Source organism: Fonticula alba (assembly GCF_000388065.1).
Source record: "Fonticula alba strain ATCC 38817 unplaced genomic scaffold supercont2.5, whole genome shotgun sequence".
Taxonomy (NCBI): Eukaryota; order Rotosphaerida; family Fonticulaceae; genus Fonticula; species Fonticula alba.
In genome coordinates this window covers 837,422-855,577 of record NW_009242975.1, presented here as the reverse complement: position 1 = coordinate 855,577, position 18,156 = coordinate 837,422, and the positions used below count along the sequence as shown (strand labels likewise).

Genomic DNA, 18,156 nt, shown 5'->3' with positions numbered 1-18,156 from the left:
CCCCCCCCGCCTCCCCCCCTCCAGCTGAGTATGCACCCAGCCCCACTGGCGTAGATCTCTCCTTCGCCTTTGTCCAGGGGTCTCTCAATGCCCCGTCCGGGCAGTCGCCCCTGCGAGCAGGTGCTGGCGCCACCGGCACCGGGCACGACGCATCCGAGCACTCCCCCTCCCTGGATCTTGGCATCCAGCCGGTCGGCAGCTCCATGGTCCTGCCCATCCCGACGCCGGAATCATGGTCGCGAGCGGGACGCCCCGCCTCGGCTGGCACGGCGGCTTCGGCCCTCGGGGCCCCGGAGTCACTGGGCGGTGATGCTGCCTCCTCCGCGGCCACCTCCACCATCATCCCCCCCGGCAATGGCGCCCCCTCGGCAGACCGCCAGCCCGGAGCCGCCGACAATGACGCCATCTCCCTCGGCCCGGGCTCCGGGCCTTCGCTGGCGCACTTGAACTTCCATCTGACCCCCGGGACTGCGGCCGGCGCCGCCCTGGTGGCTCCCTCTCCCTCGTTGACTTCGCTGGCCATCGGCCCCGGGGCCGAGCACCACCACCATCTCCACCATTCCCAGGCCCCGGGAGCCGGGGGGCTGTCTTTCCATTCGGGCATTGTCAGCTCCTCCTCCGGTGCCCTGTCATCGTTCGTCAACCAGAACATCTCCCTGTCCGACATGCCGGCGGCGTCATTGCACTCGGATGCCGCCCCCTTCCCGGCGGACCGGGCCACTCCCAACACCGGCATGCTGCTGGCCAGCGGCGGCACCGGGATCCCGGCCTTTGCGCATGCCAACCGCGCGGCGGCCGCCAGCGGCGCCGCTGCCGCACGCGGCGTCGAGCCGGCCACCGTCGACCCCGGCCTCAGTCTCCACTCGAACACCGATGCCCTCGAGCCCTCGGCCTCGATCTTCTTCAACAAGGATGGCCAGCTGGAGTTCGGCGCCGATGCGGGCGATGCCAACATCGCCGCCGGAGCCGCCGACCTCACGGCCGCGTCGATCGACGAGGATGACGAGGAGGAGGCCTCCGAGGACACTCAGATGCAATCCTCCCCCGAGGGGGCCGCTGCTCGCTCCGCCCCGCGCAGCCTCCCCATCCGTGCGTTTTTGTCCCCCCTCCTCCCAGCTGTCTGGGCTCTCCGTCTGTCGTCGGCCGGCCTCTCCTTGCCAGTGTCACCCTCTCCTCCTCCTCCTCTTCCTCCTCCCTGCCCCGCCGGATACTCATTCGCCGATCCCTCCCCCACTCCCCCGGCCCCGGTGCTGTAGCTCCTCGCTCGGTGACCATCCTCAGCCACACGCCCTCGCCGGTGTCCCTGTCGCCGGGATCCACCCCGCCCGCCCCGGTGGCCGTGGACCCGTCTGTCCGGCCCCGCAAAACCCGGCGGTCGCGAGCCTCCTCGCCCGAGGGCGGCGCCCGGGCCTCCTCCTCGGCCGCCGTGTCAGTCCCCACGGCCATGACCGACCCCGTGCCGGACTTTGATCTGGACCTGGACCCGGCCTCCAGTTACAAGGAGCACGGCATTCCCGGGTATTTGGCCGAGAAGCGCCGGCGCAATGAGCCCCTGGAGGAGGGTGCGTCGCCAGACAACGGATGTTTGTGTCCCCCGGGGGGGGGGGGGGGGGGGATGCTGCTTTTTCTTCCTCCTTTTGCCGCTGGTTGCTGTTCTGCCCTGGTCCGCCTCCTGGGAATCTGCCCTCACACATCCTGCTGCTCCTCCTCCCGCTACCTCCTCCATTCGATGTGCCAGATGAAATCCGTCTCCTGGAAATTGCGTGCGTCGCCCATGCCTTCCCCTGTCGCCTGCGCATCAGCCTGGCATTTGCCCTGCCTGGTGGGTCTCCATCCGGCTAACCTCCCTTGTGCCCACCTCTCCCCTTCTGTCCTTTTTGTGTGCCGTATCTTCATGCGCCCGCTCCCACAGCGATCCCGATGCTCGGCGGCGCTTTGCCCACCAGAATGCCGAGCAAAAGCGTCGGAACCACATCAAACAAGCCTTTTTGGATTTGCGTCTCGCGGTATGTACACCGGCCAGCCTCTTGGGCCCTTTCCCCTGCCCCATGGCCCTGCCTCGCTCGGCATTAGCTGACCTCAGCCCAGATCCCCGAGACCCGTGACAAGAAGACCGTCAGCAAGGCGCAGATTTTGCACTCGGCCACCGTGTACATCGCCGAGAATGAGGATCGCGAGCGGACCCGCGCGCGGCTTGACTGCCGGGCCTGCCGCTCGGCCGTCTACGGCAAAGCTCGGGCTGATGTCCTCCCCCCTCTTGGCCGGGATCTCCTGTCCCAAATGTCGCACAGCGAACTGGTCGACCAGGTTCTCATCAAGGAGACGTGCGTGCATCCGCTGTCTCCTGCATCCTGCCTCTTTCATCATGCGTCTTTTGCTGCCTCTGCCTCCCGGTGCCGGTGAGTTCACAGGAAAGTGCTGACATCTGGCGATTTACCCATGTTATCTGCCTGGTGGATATGTCCTTCTCTCTCTTTCTCTCTCTCTTTCTCTCTCTCTTTCTCTCCCTCTCCCTCTCTCTCCCTCCCACGTCCATGGTTTCTTCAGCGAGATCGCCAAGCTCCGAGAGGCGCTGGTGGCATTGGCCGCCAAAACTCCCCATACAGATTCGAGCGCCGGTCTCGGAGCAGCTGGCTCGTCTTCGACAGCGATTCCGATCGACCCGGCCATGCTGCCCGGCGATTGCGGGGTCAAGTACTGTCCCTCGAACCCGGCGGCTCCCCTTCGGCCGGCCATGATGTACGCGCCTGCTGTGCGCCGGCCGGCGGCACCCAGCCCGGTCGTGCCACCGGTCAACATGAACCAGCTCACCCAGATGACCGCGACGGGGCTGGCGCTGCATGATTCCGCCTGCTCATCGGAGCCGACATCGCGATCGACCTCACCGGTGCCGGCGCCGGTTGGCGGCTCATCCCTTCCCTCCCCCTCGACATCCTCCTCGCCTCCGGTGGCCGGCTCGGCACCGCCGCCGCCGCACCAGCAACAGCCACCACACCTTGACGGGGGACACTTCCATCACCATGAGGGCTTTGCCCAGGCACACCATTTGACGCATCACTCGACGCATGTGCACCATGCGCATGGGCATCATGCGCAGCCGCACCCCTCGGCGCACTCGCGCCATGGCGCCTACCACGCGCCGCGTGCCCAGCATGCCCCCTCGCACCGGTTCTCCCCGGCGCAGCAGTCGGTGCACTTTGCCGACTACCATGGCGACGAGCACCAGGCCCTGCCCCCGACAGATGGTGGCGGGGGCGCCGGCACACGTCACTACGCCGAATCGGCCGACGGCGGGGTCGCCTCGGGGACATATTCCTCCCTGCCGGCGTCCGGTGGCTCCTCCTCCACCCCGGGGCAAGACCACTTCTCCCCGGGCCCACTGGCCGATGCCGGGGGGGGCTATGCGCCGCACGATTCGACTGCCACCAGCCCGGCGGCGCCACTGCCGCTTGAGCGCCTTCGCCATGGCTTTGCTTCCACCGGGCGGGCGCTGTCCGATTCGTCGATCCCCCTCGGCGGCACTCCCCCGGGGGGAGGGAGAGGACATGGCACCGCGCATCGGTAGGGGGGCGGCCAGGAGCAGTGGCCCTGGCCTGCCTCGTGCCCGCCCCGATTCCCGAAGCGACGGGCGGGGGCCCACGAGGCGGGCATGTGCTGCCTCCCTGGCTTGGCTCTCTGCCTCGTGTACTTTGCCCCGATTGCTCCCTCCTCTTCTTCCTTTTTGGGGCGCCCTCCGCGCTTCTTGCGCCCAAAAGACAGCAGGAAAGACAATACACCAACAACCTCATCTCCGACTCCGACACGTGTATTCATGTGTGTCTGCCCGTGTGTGTGTGTGTGTGTGTGGGTGTGGGTGGGTGGGTGCACGGCGCACTGCCCTCGCCAGGGGGCTGTGCATGAAGGAAGGAAGAAGACGCGGCGCCTGCGTGGGCCGGGGCTTCCCCGTGTATGGCGCCCATTCTTCTGGGGCACCCCCGGAATCGCCCCTGGCCGAAATGCCGCCGTGCCGCGTCTGGGCAAGGCCCGCCACGATACGAGCTCGCCGGGATGGAGCACAGGGCCGTCCATTTTTCACGCCATGCTTGGGGGCGGGCCAGACCGGGGGCGGAGCCCAGCCGAGACGGGCCTCGCACCAAAGAGAATGTGCCGCCCCGGCGTGCCGCTTCCTCGGGTGGGGGGGGGGGGGCATCTCGGCACAAGGGGGTGTGCACACCCGTTTTCCTGGCACGCTGGGCGCCGGTGTACACGCGGCGCCCCCGGGTCGCGGCATACCCATCAAGGGGGAAAGACAGTGGCGGCGCGCGGGGAGGTACGTACGCCGGCGGCCGAATCCCAGGCCCCAGGGGCATTGTTGTGGGTGCGTGAAAAAGGCAAGGCACCCGGCGATAATCCGGCGTGCCCCCTTGTCCGCCAGATCTCAAGGGTGACCCCCTTCTCCTCGGTCCGCCAGAGGACCGACGCCAACCCGCGACGTCCACGCATTGCGCGGCCCCTCACACCCACATACACGCATGTACGCTCCGCTCGCTCGCACGCACGCTCGCATGCTCGCACATGCGGCCACCTCTGTGCCGCGCTTCTCACCCCCACGACCCCCATGGCTCTTAACCTTGCCTTCCACGCCGGCGGCCTGCGGCTGGCATCCCTGCCGCCGGCCGCGGGGCAGTCACAACAATGCACAAGGTGCCAACGCACTTGGGGCCGGCCCGGAGCCGAGGCCGGCGGGGGACCGCCGCAGGCCCACACCGCGAACGTACACGGGCGCGTGCAAGCGGCCCCGGGGCAGGGGGGGGGGGGGGGGGGGGGGGGCTTCCCCCGGGGGGGCCCCGGGGTTGGGCCCCCCCCCCACCAAAAGGCCCCCCGGCCCCCCCCCCCCCCCCCCCCCCCCCCCCCCCCCCCCCCCCCCCCCCCGGTCCCCCCCCCCCGCCCCCCCCGGCGGCCCCCGGCGGGGCACCCCCGCCGCGCCCGCGGGGGGGCCCACACCAACGGCAAGAGGGGCCCGCCGCGCGGGGGCCGGCCGGGGGGCGGGGGCGGGGGGGGCCCGCCGCCGGCCCCCCCCCGGGGGGGGCGGGGGGGGGGGGGGGGGGGCCCGGGGGGGGGGGGGGGGGGGGGGAGAGCAGGCATTCCGCAGGGGTGCACCGGCGTATGTGCCTCCCCACAACCAAAGGTCCACCAGGCCCGCCCCGCCCCCCCCTCCCACCCTGGCTGCTGCCCCGCTGGCCGAGGGTCAGGCTGCCACCGGGTTCATTGCCGGGCCCGGTGTGGCCCGGGGCAGAGCGGCCCTCCCGGCGTGCATTCCACCGTTGGCCGCCCCCTCTTCCGGCTCATGGCGGTTGGGTGTGTACGCCCGGCCGGGCGCCCCCCTGGGGCAGGATGCCGGCTACCGGCGGCCGGGGACTCCTCACGATGGGAGGAGAGTCAAGCCGCAGGGCGGGGGTGCCCCCCCCCCCCGGAAATGCCCTCGGCCAGCCGGATGGGCGGAGCAAAGCTTGTCCACAGGCCCGACGGCCGTGCCCCGTCTTCCGTGGTGGGCTCCCCGGTCACTTTCTCTCCTTATTTTTTGCCACATTAATGTCCTTGCGGCTGTATCCGGCCCGGTTGGAGCACATGCGTGCCCAAACGGGGCTGGGCGGTTTCGTTCGCACTCGTAATATATTTTTCGCCCCTCCCCCCGGTCCGGCAAGGGCAAGCTCATTTGGGCGCCCCTATGCGTCTCTCATTTGTCCGGGAGCCCGCCGGCCGGCGGGTGTTTCTCCAGGGTGCCCTGCCCGCCTCGGCCGTCGCCCCCTTCACACCGGCGGCCGGGGCTCGTGCCCGGGGCCCCTCCCCCGGATGATGTGTCAGGTTCTGTGTCCCGACCGCCAGGCCCCTCAGCACGGTTTTCACTGGCGTCAGCGCGGGTGGATTTGGCACCCGCGGAAAGCACGGACGCCCGTTGCCCGCCCGGGGGGGGGGGGGGGGGGGGGGGGGCGACGTTCCTCGGCCGTCGCCCCCTGATTGCTGGCTCGCGCATTTGCGGGGCACTCCCACTCTCTCTCTCTCTCTCTCTCTCTCCCCCCCGTTCTTTCTCTTCCTATCGTTCGCTCGCTGTCTATTTGTGTCTTTATTTACGTTTCTCATGCAGCGCGGGTGGGGGGTCCAAGTCAAGCCGTCCCGGGGTTCGATCGCTTGCCCACGCTGTTATTCCCATCTTCCCCTTTCCCCTCTCGCCCGCTGGCTCGTCTGCCTTTCCGCCCCCCCCCCACCTCCCTCGCTTTTTTTCCTTCCCCGTCGCCCCTCCCTCGCAGTTTGGCTGCCCGGTCTCGGCCAGGTGCGCCTCCTTAGTTTCCTTCCCCGCCCCCTGCCCCCCGCCCTGCCCCCCATCCACGCCATCCTTCCGTGGTCCACTCACCTCGATATGCATGTAGCATGATGCACGCGGCTGGCCCGGCTTCGGCCCCGCCTCCGGGGGGCAGTCCGGCCCTGGCCCTCCTGGACGCCCTGGCCGAGGAAATCACCCACGCCATTGAGCACCTCGACGACCTGATCTACGCGCCGGTCCCCGGGGCGGCGACCCCCTCGACCTCTCGGCCGCTCAAGCCCTTCCCCCCGGGGCCGGCGGCCGGTCCCGGGCCCTTGCCCCCGGGCGGCCCGCCGGCGCATGTCCTCAGCTCCGACTCGAATCTCTTCCTGTCGGCCAACCGGTCGGCCGGCGGGACGGCCGCCGCCGCCGCCGCCGCCGCCGCGGGCGGCCGCTCGCGGGCAGCCACCGTCAACACGGCCCCGGATCTCGGCGCCCGGCCACGCGCCATGACCCTTTCCGATTTGCAGCGCGAGCGAGCGGACGCGGCGGCGGCGGCGGCTGCCGCCTCGGCGGCCGTGGTCACCGCCGCCGCGGCGGCCCTCGGCTCCAACAGTCACTTGGCCATGGACCCGGAGCCTGCCGGCCAGCCCGGCCCCGGTGGCCCGGGCACCGGCACCTCGACTCCCTTCCAGAGCCCCGGCCCGGTGGGCGCTCGGCACCTGTACCTGGAGGACGATGCGCCGACCCCGTCGCCGCCCTCCTCGGCGCGTAGTAGCATGAGCCGCTCCTCGCGCCTGCCCCACTCGACCTCCTTCGCGTCCGGGCTTTCGCAGCATCATGTGGTGAACCCCTCGGAGTCCGGGCTTCCGGCGTTGGATCTCGGCCTCCCGCCGAAGGCCCCGTCGGCGCGGCGCAGCACGGCCGCCACCGGTGGCGGCTTCGACGGGGCCACCATGCTGGCCTCGCCGGTCGGCTCGTCACCCGGGTCGCCGGTGCTCGGCCACCACGGGGGGGGCAGTGCCTTTGCCAGCCCGCCCGGGCTGTCGTCCTGCGGGTCGCTGGTGTCGACATCGTCGCTTTCTTCGCTGTCCGGCGGGTCTTCCGGCCCCGGGAGCGCCATGTACGCCTCGTCTCCGACGTTGATCGCGTCCACCGGTGTGACCACTCCGCCCGGGGAAATGCGCCCGGAGGACATCGTCGTCGCGGCGGCGGCCGCACGCCTGGCCCAGCAGGGCCGCTCGTCCTCCTCCCTGGAGGCGGCCACCGGCCAGGCGCTCGATGCCCTGGTGTCGTCCATCGATGAGGCCCTGGTGGCGGCGCAGGCGGCCGCGGCCCTGGAGCAGCAGCGCGTGGTCCAGATGCGCGAGGATGCCGCCCGGCGCCGGCTCAGCCGGCGCCTCAGTCGCTTCGGCCCTCTGCAGGGGCTGGACTTTTCCAAGGTGGACTTCAATGCCCTGGCCGCCGGGGCGGGGCTCTCCTCGCCGGGGGGGTCTTCGTCGACCCCCGGGTCGCCGACCACCGCCATCGGCGAGGGCAGCGGCGACAGCAGCCCCCTTGCCTCATCCCCCCCGCCGCCCCTCTCCATGTCGCCCTACCTTCCGACCGGCCAGGTGGCCGGGTCCTTCTCCGGGTTCGTGCTCCCCCCGGCCCCGGCTCCCATTTCGTCGCTCGACCTGCGTGGTGTCCCCTCGTCGCTGGTGCACCCGATCCCCCACAGCCGCGGCGGGCCGACCTCCCCCCCGCCATCCTCCTCCTCGTCATGCGCTCCCGGCACCCCGGGCACCCCGGCCCCGCCGCTGCCGCCGCGCGTCCGCCGGGCCCCCTCGACCTCGCACGCGGCCACCGCCATCGCCAGCGTGGCCTTCGGGGACTTTGCCCCGCCACCGGTGCCGCTGGCCGGCACCGGCGCCGGCCCTGGCTCCGGCCCGGCCACGTCCTTGTTCCCGCCGCCGCCCCTGCCGCCGGCGGCCCTCCGCGCGCAAATCCTCGCGCCGACTTCCTCCGCCCCGACCGGCGGGGCGGCCATGCTGTCCCCCCCGCCGAAGCCCCTGATGCCCGGGTCTCCGGCCCGCGGTGGCGGGTCCAACACCCTCTCGGGAACGGCCTTCCCCCCGCCGCCGCTGGTCCTGGAGCCGGTGCACGCGCGCACTGGCAGCCTTTCGCCCGGGTCCAGTGCCGATGGCCGCTCCCCGGGGGATGCCGCCTTCTTCCCTCTGCCGCCGGCGCCGTTGTCGGCGCGGGCATCCACGGCGCCGGGTCGCGACACGGCCCCGCCTCCGCCTGCCCCGCGGCCGGAGTCCACCCTGCCTCCCCCGACACCACCCGGGCGCAAGGGCAAGCTCCCGCCCCTGCCGGGCACCCCTTCGACCGCCATCGCGCCGCCGGATGCCGCGGGGACCGCCGCCGTGGCCGGCCCCCCGGCGGCCGCCATGCCGCCCTTCATCCCGTCGGAGATGCGCACGCGCCAGGCTTCCATGGCTCGGCAGCCGCGCGGGGCCGCCCGCGAGCATGTGGCCCGGCCCACCGTCACCACCGCGGCCCCGGCCCCGGCCCCGGCCCTGGCCCCGGCCCCGGCCCCGGCCCCGGCCATGGATTCGGCCCCGGCGGCCACCAGCCCCCGGGCGTCCTCCTCCTCGCACTTGCGCTCCAGCATCGACACCTCGACCGGGGCCCGGCCGCAAACCCTGCGCGCCATGTTCGAGTCGCTGTCGGCCATGACCGCGGCTTCCGGGCCGTCGGCTCCCTCGAGCAACCGCGTGTCCGGCCTGCACTTCCAGTCCTCCTCCTCCTCCTCGTCGCACATTCCCCCCGGACGCCGGGTCTCCAGCCATGGGCTGCAGTTCCTCGGGACCGATTACTTGCAGCAGACATCGGCCCCCGGCGCGGGCATCGGCCATGGCATGGGCCGGCCTCCGTCGGGCGATGGCGGGTTCACCACCTCCCCCGCTGGCTCGCGGCGTTGGGGCTCATCCTCGCCCCGGGCATCGGCCGGGATGCTCGGCACGTCGGCCCTCAGCACCAGCGACTTCCTTGGGCCCCCCTCGGGGCCGGTGGCCGGCAGCGGGGCCGAAGCCGGCGCCTCGTCCGAGGGCCACCAGTCTCACTCTTCTGCCTCCGGTGGCGGTGGCGCACACTCGCTCATCGACCGCCGGTCCAGCTCGACGGCCTCCATCCTGGCGCAATTCGAGGCCGCCGCCGCGCAGGCCCAGCAGCAGGAGCTCCGCCGGGCGTCCCTGGCCCGGCGGTCCGGCACCAGCTGGGCCGGTGGGGGGGGTCCTGTCCCGAGTGGCGGCGGCGGTGGCGGTGGGCCGCTGTCGCCCCCCTCGCAGCACCAGTACTATGCCTCGCGCTTCGGTGGCAAGGCCGACTGATGGCGCGGCCACCCGGCATTATGCCGGTTCACCCCCCTCCCTTTTTTTCCCTCCCTCCTCCCCTCGTTTTTGTGCATACACACACACACACACACCTGCCCGGTTGCGTGTGCGCCGGCATCGCTCGCCCTCTCTTCCCTTCGCTGTGTTGTGCGGCGCGTTGCGCTCTCGCGCGCGCGCGCTCTCTCTCTCTCTCTCTCTCTCTCTCTCTCCAGACAAGACCGCATGCCGCCCCGTGTTTGCGCGCGGAATAGATCCCCCTGCGTCGCCGCGCAATCGCAATCCCCAAAGAGTCGGCAGCTCCAATTGTCCGCTGGGCTGCCAACGGTCCGATTCGGCCCGCGGCCAGATCGATCTACCATGTCAAAAGTCCGGGGCGGGCGCGGGTGCGGGCGGGGGGCGGGCGCGGTGTGGCGGCTGTTGGCGGGGGTGGAGGGCGGTGGAATGCCTGCCAGACTCGCGCCCGCGCCCGGCGGAATGCGCCTGGCTAGTTTCCTCCCGGGCAGATCCGCCATGTGCCGGCACGGGCGCGCCGTGTGTGCCTGTGTGCCTGTGTGCGTCGTGTGCTCATCTCTGTGTGTGTGTGTGTGTGTGTGTGTGTGGCCGAGTGAATGTATGCATGCGTGTGTGTGTCCTGTCTGCACGTATGCTCGCGAGGGCCTGGCCCGAGGACGAGACAGCGGGGGCCGGGCGTGTGCCAGTCGGTGCCCTCTTTCTGACAGGGGCCAGCCGTGGGATGCCGCCCGGTCGCCGGCCACTCCTCTTCTCCTTGCCTCTGGCCCTGCTTTCCCCTTGTCCGCCGATTGCCCGCCTGCCTCTCCCCCCTCCCCTCATTTCGCCTCCTCCCTCGCCCGGCCCCGCCACCATCGTCAGCATGAGCCAGGCCGGCCCGGCGCGCAAGTCCACGCTCCTGATCCCGGACCACCCGATCATCGTTGGCCTGCGCCTTCTTCGAACCCCGGGCCCGAAATCCAGCCTCTCCGTGCAAGTGGGCCGGGCGCTGGAGGAAAACCCCGACTCCACGTCGCTCATTTGGTCGGACCTATCCAAGTCCGACATCGGCCAGGTGCCCTATGGCCTTGACGCGGTGCGCGCCATCGCCCCAGATCGAGGGCCCCTCCACGCCTGCCATTGCTCCGGTTCCTGCATCTGCCCGGCCGGGCCGTCTGCCTGTGCTCGTGCCCCCGCCCGGCCCCTCTCCTGGGTCTTGGCCGCCATGCTCCCCCCGCCCATCTCACCTCCCCCACCCTCATGCTCCCCCTTGCGTAGATCACACTCTCCTCTTTGAACCTCTCGGCCAAGCTCTCCTCGCGCTACAACATCACCCGAGACAATGACCAGGCATCGGCGGTGGCCTTCGTGGAGGCAGCGGTGTCCCTGACCCAGCGCATCTCCCAGGCCAAGAGGCGGTCCTGCCTGACACGCCTGGAGCTGGTTGGCGTCCGGGTGGCCCAGCTGGAGCCCATCGCCGCGGCGCTGGCCCGCCCGGTGGCCGAAGGGGCAAGTGGCCTGTCACCCATTCGGACCTTCGTGGTCCGGGACATTCCGGACATTTGCTTTCTCACGGACCCGGGTCTGGAGCTGGGCCGGCGCCTGTTCGTTGATTGCCGGCTCGACCAGCTGGAGCTCCGCGCGTGCGGTGTCAAGCGCGTGCCGCACTTTGCCCGGACCGGCCGCTGGGCCAGCCTGCTGACGGCCGCGGCCGAGGCGGCCACCGAGCATTCGGCCACCGCGGTGCACTTTTCCCCGACCGCCGTGGCCCGGCTGTCCGAGTCTTTGACCGAATCGCCGATCCCGGCCAATTGGTCCGGTCTGCGGTCGCTGGTGCTCGACAGCAACCGCGGCCTGGGTCTGGTGGGAGCGGTCCGGCCATTGTTAAACATGCGCACGGTGCGTCCCCGCCTGCTTTCGCCCCCCCCCCCTCCTTCCTCCTCGGTGGTGCTCTCGCTCGGCATGCCTCCCCCCTCTGGGCATCCTGCCCATCGATGTGGCGACTGACGCGCATGGTGTGCCCTCCCTCGCTCGGCGTCCTGCGCAGCTGGTTCATCTTTCCCTGGCGGACACGGCACTCGACTGCACTTTCACCGGCCGGCGCACCCTGGATCTCAGCGGCCTGATTGCCCTGGAGCACTTGGATCTGTCGTACAATGCGCTGGGCGGTGTGCCGGCCGGCATCACGCGGAGCGCACACTTCCTGGCCGGGCGCCCGCTCAATGCCGCGGGCGCCGGGGCCGGGGTGCTGGACCGCCGGGGTGGCTCTGGCCGCGTCAGCCCGCTGGCCGGGCCGGGCGACTCGCCCATCGGCCGGTCGCCCACCCTGGGTGTGTTGATTCCGTCGTCGTCGTCGTCGTCGTCGTCGGGCCCCGGCCCCGGCATGGGCGGGGGCATGGACTCGCCCCCGGCAGTGGGGAGCACCCCGGCATCGCCCGTCTCGCCGGACTTTGACTATGCGGCCTCCGACGACGAGGACAATGAGGACGAAGACCCGGATGCCGAGTGGCGCCGACGCCAGGATGCCCAGCGCACGGAGCCCTTCATCCGGCTGCCCAACAACCTGCGTGTGTTGGTTTGCCGCGGGAATATGCTCTGCTCGCGGAGTTTCTACTTGCTGTTCTTCGCGCGCGGTCGCGACCCCTCGCGGGCTTGGACCGCGGAGTTCCTCATGTCGCTGGTCCTGTCGGACAACCGGTTCGCCGGCATTCCCGGCTACTTCGGTGCCCTGTCCAAGGTGCGATGCCCCCGGCTCAGGGGGGGGGGGGGGGGGGCTTTTGTGCGGCCGTGCAGCCGGCCACCTTCAGGACAAATCCTTACCCGGGCATTGGCGCGCCGTGTGGGCGATATCACGCACTCGTAGTTGCGCTTCCTCTACCTGGACGCCAACCTTCTGCAGGGGGCCGGACTGGACGATGTGACCTTCCCCCGGTCGTCGCTGTCGGCGTCGGAGCAGGCCCTGGCCGCGCGCGCGCCCATCACCCTGTCCTCGGGCGGGGCTCCGAAGCCCGGCAGCGCCGGAGCCCCCCCGACCAGCTTCTCGGATGTGGCCAGCTTCTCGGGGCTCCGGTCGCTGGAGCTCCTGCATCTGGGCTACAATCGCTTTGTGCGTGTTGGCATTTCTTTGTCCCGGTCATCCTCCCCCTCGCCCGGCTCCTTGTGCACCTTCTCCATGCCGACCCAGATGGCCTTTTTTTTTTTTGCTCACCCTCTCCCCTCTCCCCCACCCCCTCGCCTTCCGCCGCCGGTGGGTGACAGATTACCCTGCCAACTTTCTGTGTCCTGGATGACCACCTCCCCTCGCTTCAGGTGCTGGTGTTGAACAACAATCGGCTGAAGTCCATCCCGCGGCACATTGTGGCGGCCGCCAAAAAGCGTCTGAAGTTCCTGTGCGTATTGCGCCCACCGGCCGAGCATGAAATCTCCCCGCCTGCCACTCATGCGTGCGTACTTCCCCCCCCCCCCCCCTGTGACTGTCCATGGTCCCCACAGCAACCTCGATGACAATCCCGACCTGCCGGTTGCCGAGGCCGCGCTCGGGGCCCTACTGGCACAATGGTCCTCCACGACCGAGGAGGGCGTCGATCCCGACGACGAGTCGTCGGCTGCCACCGGCCTCATTAAGTATGACATCCGCAATGCGGATTTCACCCTCCAGTACGCATCGCAGCACGAGCGCATTTGCCCTTTCCCGATGTTTCATCCTCATTGATGGTGGCTTTTTTCTTTGCCCGGTTCCCGTCCAGGTCTTCGGAGCGCTTTGTTGAGCGCCTAGCCAGCCAGGCAGCCGCACGAGCGGCACAGGAGGCTCGGCGTCGGGCTGACAAGGAGAAGGAGCTCCTTCAAAAGAAGGCGGCCAAGATGGACTTCCATGTGCGTCCTGCGTGGGCTTTTCCGTGGGCTCTCGCCCCGGCCTGGCGCCCTCCCCGGCTGTCGCTAACTTGTCCCCGGGTGGCAACTCGCTCAACCCCATCTCTCTGCTGGCCTTTTCTCCTGTCAGGACATCCCGGTGGGCGATCTCCCTGGCCTCGGCCCTGGGGGCACCCTCCTGCTAGGTGACGCCACGGGCAATGCCGCGTCCCAGCACGTCCCTGGGCTAGTTGACCAGCTGGTGCGCATGGCTCTCTCCCTCTCCCTCCCTCTCTCTCTCTCCTTCCCTCCTTCTCTCGCTGCCTCCTTCTCTCCTTCCCTCCTTATCTCGCTGCCTCCTTCTCTCCTTCTCTCCTTCCCTCCTTCTCTCCTTCCCTCCTTCTCTCCTTCCCTGCCACCTCACCATGACTCTGCTCGAACCGTATCCACCTCCACATGCCCTCTCCATGCCGTGTCTTTCGATCTTGGAATGCCTCTCAGGCCCCATCGGGGATGGATTACTCGCAGCTCTTCCCACAGAGCGTCCTCGCCCGGCATGTCGGCTGGTTCGACAACTCCGAGGACGAAACCCAGGTCCAACTGACATGCTTTGTGATTGCGCAGCTCCACCCCCTGCGCATGCGTGTTCCCCTGGCCGAAGATCCGCACGTCAAGTACTGCGAGCATGGGATCCTACGCGCCGAGTGTGCGGAGATGGACTGCGAAGTGTTCTTCGGCTGCGCTCATGATGAGGGGACCGAGCTCCTGCCGGTTCACTATCACGATCGCTTCCCCCGATTCGAGGGCCAAGCGGCCCCGGCTCCGGCCGCAGACGATGACGATGACGACCTGGTCGATGACCTGACCTACCTCTTCCGTGAGGGCGCCGCCGGGGCCGGCAATGCCAAGTACAATGGCATTCACCCGCTCTTCTGGAACTGCGGCACCTTTTGCGACGGGGATGCCTACATCCTGCTCCGGGTATGGAGCACTGGCCTTCCCTTCCGATGTCTGCCCTTTTTGCCTGGCTGCTCTGAGCGACGATCGGCTAACCGTCTTCTGGTTCGGGTGTTTTCTTCCCGCAATGTCCTTTCGCCCCCCCCCCTCTCTCTCTATCTGTCTCTTTGCTGCCGGCGGAAAGACCGACACCCCGGTGCCCGACAACCAAGTCTCAGGCGCCAACACCAGCAAGAACATCGGTGTTCGGCATTCCATTTTCACTTGGATCGGCCCCGAGGCCAGCACGGACAAGCGCCTGTGCGCGGCCATGCATGCGGCCAACCTGCGCAAGGCCCTCCTTGGCATGGGGATCCCGGTGTGGTCGGACAAGTCCTTCGTCGATGGGGTGCCCACCAGCGGCGTCACTTGTGTGCAAGATGAGGTGCGTTGTCCGCGGTGGCCTCCCCCCCCCCCCCCCCCCCTGGCCCGTAAGCCGCGCGTATGCCCCCCCTGCCGAGTGTTGGCGCCCCGCCAGAGCAGCACTGACCAATCAACCGGCCACTGGTAGGAGCCCGGCGCCGAGTCGGCCGATTTCTCGGGGCTCTTCTCGGAGATCATCCGTCGGCCGGCCGAGATGTCCCTGCTGCCGGGCTTGAACAAGGCCAGCGCCGGGTCGGCTCCCGGGGCCTTCATCCAGAAGGTGGATCTGTTTGCGGTGGTGTTCGACGGCCCGCGCGCTCGGCTGGAGCCAGTGCGGCCGATTTCCTGGGATTCCCTCCGCTCCAATGGCGTCTTCCTGCTGAACACCCCGCAGGAGGTCTTCATGTGGACGGGTCAGGTGCGTGCGCATGCTGCCTGGCGCGAGCCACCCGGGCATGGGCATTGCATTCATCTTGCCTCGGGCTTCCCCCCCCCCCGTTGGACACCCTGCTGACCATCCTCTCGCGACGTGGCTCCGCTCGGGCCCGCAGGATGTCAAGGTCAATACCGCGGCCAAGGCGCGCATTCTGGCCGATGACTTCCACCTGCGCGATCGAAATACCCGCGTCCCGCTGACCCTGGTGACCGAGATGCCGGATGAGCAACTGGACTGCCTGATGGTGCACAGCAACAGCGGGGCCCTGGGCGCCGAGCAGTTTATGGCCTTCTCGTCGAGCTCCTCCGGCCGCCGGGCCTTGCTGGACTACTTCCGCTTTGCCAATTGGTTCTTCAGTCACTCGCCGGCGAACCGGCCCCCGAAGAGCGCCTGCCAGCCCTGCGGCAGCCGCTGCCTGGTTTCCTCGCGTAACTCCTTCGGCCTCTGCCTGTCCTGGCTGTACATCGAGAACCAGCGCGCCGGGGCCGACTACTTGGACCCGTACCTGGCCACCGAGGCGCGGCTCTTCCAGTGCGTAGCCTCTGTCTCATTCTTCATTCCCTCGTTCCTCCGCTCCCCCGCTTCTCCCGCTTCTCGCGTTTCTTTTCTCGCTTTTCCCGCTTTTCCACTTCCTCCGCTCCTCCGCTCCTATTTTCATCCCGCCCCTTCCGCCCTTTCCTTTGCCTCGAAACTCACATGAGCATGGGGTTCCGCATTTGGCAGGGTGGTTTTCCAGGATGGCAAGCTGGAAGTCCCACGCATGGACCCGCCCCTGTCGCGAAAGTCCCTCCAATCGGCCGGATGCTTCATCTTGGACACGACCAGTGCGGCGCCCGTGCACAAGCTGGACCCCGGGTCGTGGGAGATCCTCCCCGACGGGCGTGTGGTCTATCCGCAGAGCGTCACCGTGGCCGCATGGGTTGGGCGCCGGGCTCCGGCGGAAATCCGGTCCATTGCCCTGCGCCTGGCCCAGCGAGTGCTGGCCCTGCATGTGGAGCAGATCCGCCGGTCGTGCGCCAGCCAGCCGGCCCTGCTCCAGCGTCTCGGCCTGGCGCCCGGCGAGGAGGAAGACCTGGCCCTGAATGTGGTCATCCACGGCCGGGCAGTGCGCGTGACCGAGGGATCGGAGGATACGGTCTTCGCCGGGTGGTTCGGCGACTGGTGGGCAAGTGCGTGTGTGTGTGTGTGTGTGTGTGTGTGTGTGTGTGTGTGGTCTTCCCGACCGAGGGGCTCCGTGCCATCCTTTCCTTTCGCCTGTGGCAGTCCGCGTGCTTTGATGACCAACCGCAATCTGCTTGTCCCCCCCCTTCCACTCTGCCCTCCTCGGGTCGGCCTGCCTTCTCTTCCTCCGGCGCCGCTGCAGCCCAGCAACATACGACGCTGGCTTCCTTGGAGGTGGGCTATCGCGGATCGTCAAGCTCCGGCCAGTCCAAGCGCTCGGGTGACCGGCTGCCAGTGGACACCGACGTGCGGGTGCTGTACCGCGGCCCACGGCGCACCTTCGTCTCGGCCACCGACACCCAGACCGATGAGATGGATGAGCGCGCGGCCAGTGCCCTGCTCTCCCGCATGCGCTCCTCGTTGGTCAGCATCCGGGTACGTGTGTCTGTGATGTAGAATCGGCCCCCCCCCCCCCCCCCCCCTTGGCCGGCCCTCGCCGCCTTCCGTCTGGCACAATGCCGCCCCTCCTCCCCTTTGTGTGTGTGTGTGTGTGTGTGTTCCTCCCCCGGCTGACATTCGATATGACTGTATGGCCACACATCAAGTGCTTTGTCCGTGGCAAGTCCGGCAAGTTCGATTCCCTCCCGGCGGGGCATTGCAATAGTTTCTTCTACTCCGGCGAGGTGTATGCCTTCCTGTGTGCATATGACCAAAAGTCCTCGGCCCTGCTGTCCAGCCTGCCCAGTGTCCTGGAGGATGGTGCTTCGACTCCAACCGCGCCCGCGCCCGCGCCCGCGCCCGCGGCCAAGTCCAAGTCCGTGGCCTCGGCCCCGGCGGATGCCACGGAGGGGCCCGACTCGGGCGACTCCGATGCCTCCCCCCTGGCCGCGGCCGAGGACGCTTCTGTGGAGTTGCTGCAGTTGATGCGCTCGGAGAATGACATCAACTTCGGCTCGTCCCCGGTCCAGGCCATCGAGGAGGCGGCCACCGCGGCTTTCGCCACGACGGCCACCGCGCTGCAGCACGCCGCCGAGGGGTCAGCCCCGGCGCCCTCCAAAACCCAGTCCGGCCGTGTGGTCGAGAGTGTTCTCTACTATTGGGAGGGCCGCGACGCCTCGCCCATGGCTTGGATGCAGTTTTCCCTGTCTCTGCGCCCGCGTCTGGAGGCCATCGTCAAGTCGCTCTACGGCTTGAGCTTGCGGTGCGTGCCGCTGTTGGCGGCTCGATCGGCCGGTTCCCCAGCTGCCTTGCCCTTCTCGTGTGACTGACCGCACGACGCTCTTCCGATCTTCTCTACTATTGGGAGGGCCGCGACGCCTCGCCCATGGCTTGGATGCAGTTTTCCCTGTCTCTGCGCCCGCGTCTGGAGGCCATCGTCAAGTCGCTCTACGGCTTGAGCTTGCGGTGCGTGCCGCTGTTGGCGGCTCGATCGGCCGGTTCCCCAGCTGCCTTGCCCTTCTCGTGTGACTGACCGGCCGCCTGGGCCAATTCCCCCTCCTTCGTTGCGTCGTCCAATCCCTCCCTCGGGCGTGCGCAGCGTCATCCGCGTGATGCAGCAATGCGAGCCCGCGCGGCTCATGTGTCACCTTGACAGAGAGCTGGTTATCTTCAAGGTACACCCCGACGTCGAATGCCTCTTTCCGCCCACCAGGCATGCCAGCCTCCTTGACCTGCTCTTCTTCCCATGTCACTTTTCACCACCGTCA

At 69.2% G+C, this 18,156-nt stretch overlaps 3 protein-coding genes across 3 annotated transcripts in view; all 3 read left to right on the top strand.

Annotated features, from left to right (window-relative positions):
• H696_03382 (hypothetical protein) overlaps positions 1-3,794 on the top strand; it is a 4,493-nt gene extending 699 nt beyond the window's left edge. Inside the window, exons 2-7 of the mRNA XM_009497248.1 lie at positions 25-1,089; positions 1,257-1,562; positions 1,739-1,763; positions 1,913-2,006; positions 2,089-2,324; positions 2,548-3,794. Coding sequence (XP_009495523.1) covers positions 25-1,089; positions 1,257-1,562; positions 1,739-1,763; positions 1,913-2,006; positions 2,089-2,324; positions 2,548-3,565 — 2,744 coding nt within the window. The 3' untranslated portion in view covers positions 3,566-3,794. The remainder of the gene's footprint in view (positions 1-24; positions 1,090-1,256; positions 1,563-1,738; positions 1,764-1,912; positions 2,007-2,088; positions 2,325-2,547) is intronic.
• Positions 3,795-6,219: 2,425 nt separating this feature from the next.
• On the top strand, positions 6,220-9,654 carry H696_03381 (hypothetical protein; the record flags this gene model as incomplete). The annotated part of the gene is made up of 2 exons (XM_009497247.1): positions 6,220-6,310; positions 6,408-9,654. The coding sequence occupies exon 2, from the start codon at positions 6,409-6,411 to the stop codon at positions 9,652-9,654; it is 3,246 nt and encodes a 1,081-aa protein (XP_009495522.1). The 5' UTR covers positions 6,220-6,310; position 6,408.
• A 768-nt stretch (positions 9,655-10,422) lies between these two features.
• The window catches only part of H696_03380 (hypothetical protein), a 9,776-nt gene continuing 2,042 nt past the window's right edge, over positions 10,423-18,156 (top strand). Inside the window, exons 1-16 of the mRNA XM_009497246.1 lie at positions 10,423-10,741; positions 10,924-11,544; positions 11,693-12,382; positions 12,509-12,751; positions 12,904-13,034; positions 13,138-13,302; positions 13,392-13,518; positions 13,646-13,756; positions 13,996-14,475; positions 14,636-14,875; positions 15,002-15,271; positions 15,405-15,820; positions 16,013-16,458; positions 16,653-16,885; positions 17,056-17,651; positions 17,988-18,063. Coding sequence (XP_009495521.1) covers positions 10,529-10,741; positions 10,924-11,544; positions 11,693-12,382; positions 12,509-12,751; positions 12,904-13,034; positions 13,138-13,302; positions 13,392-13,518; positions 13,646-13,756; positions 13,996-14,475; positions 14,636-14,875; positions 15,002-15,271; positions 15,405-15,820; positions 16,013-16,458; positions 16,653-16,885; positions 17,056-17,651; positions 17,988-18,063 — 5,058 coding nt within the window. The 5' untranslated portion in view covers positions 10,423-10,528. The remainder of the gene's footprint in view (positions 10,742-10,923; positions 11,545-11,692; positions 12,383-12,508; positions 12,752-12,903; positions 13,035-13,137; positions 13,303-13,391; positions 13,519-13,645; positions 13,757-13,995; positions 14,476-14,635; positions 14,876-15,001; positions 15,272-15,404; positions 15,821-16,012; positions 16,459-16,652; positions 16,886-17,055; positions 17,652-17,987; positions 18,064-18,156) is intronic.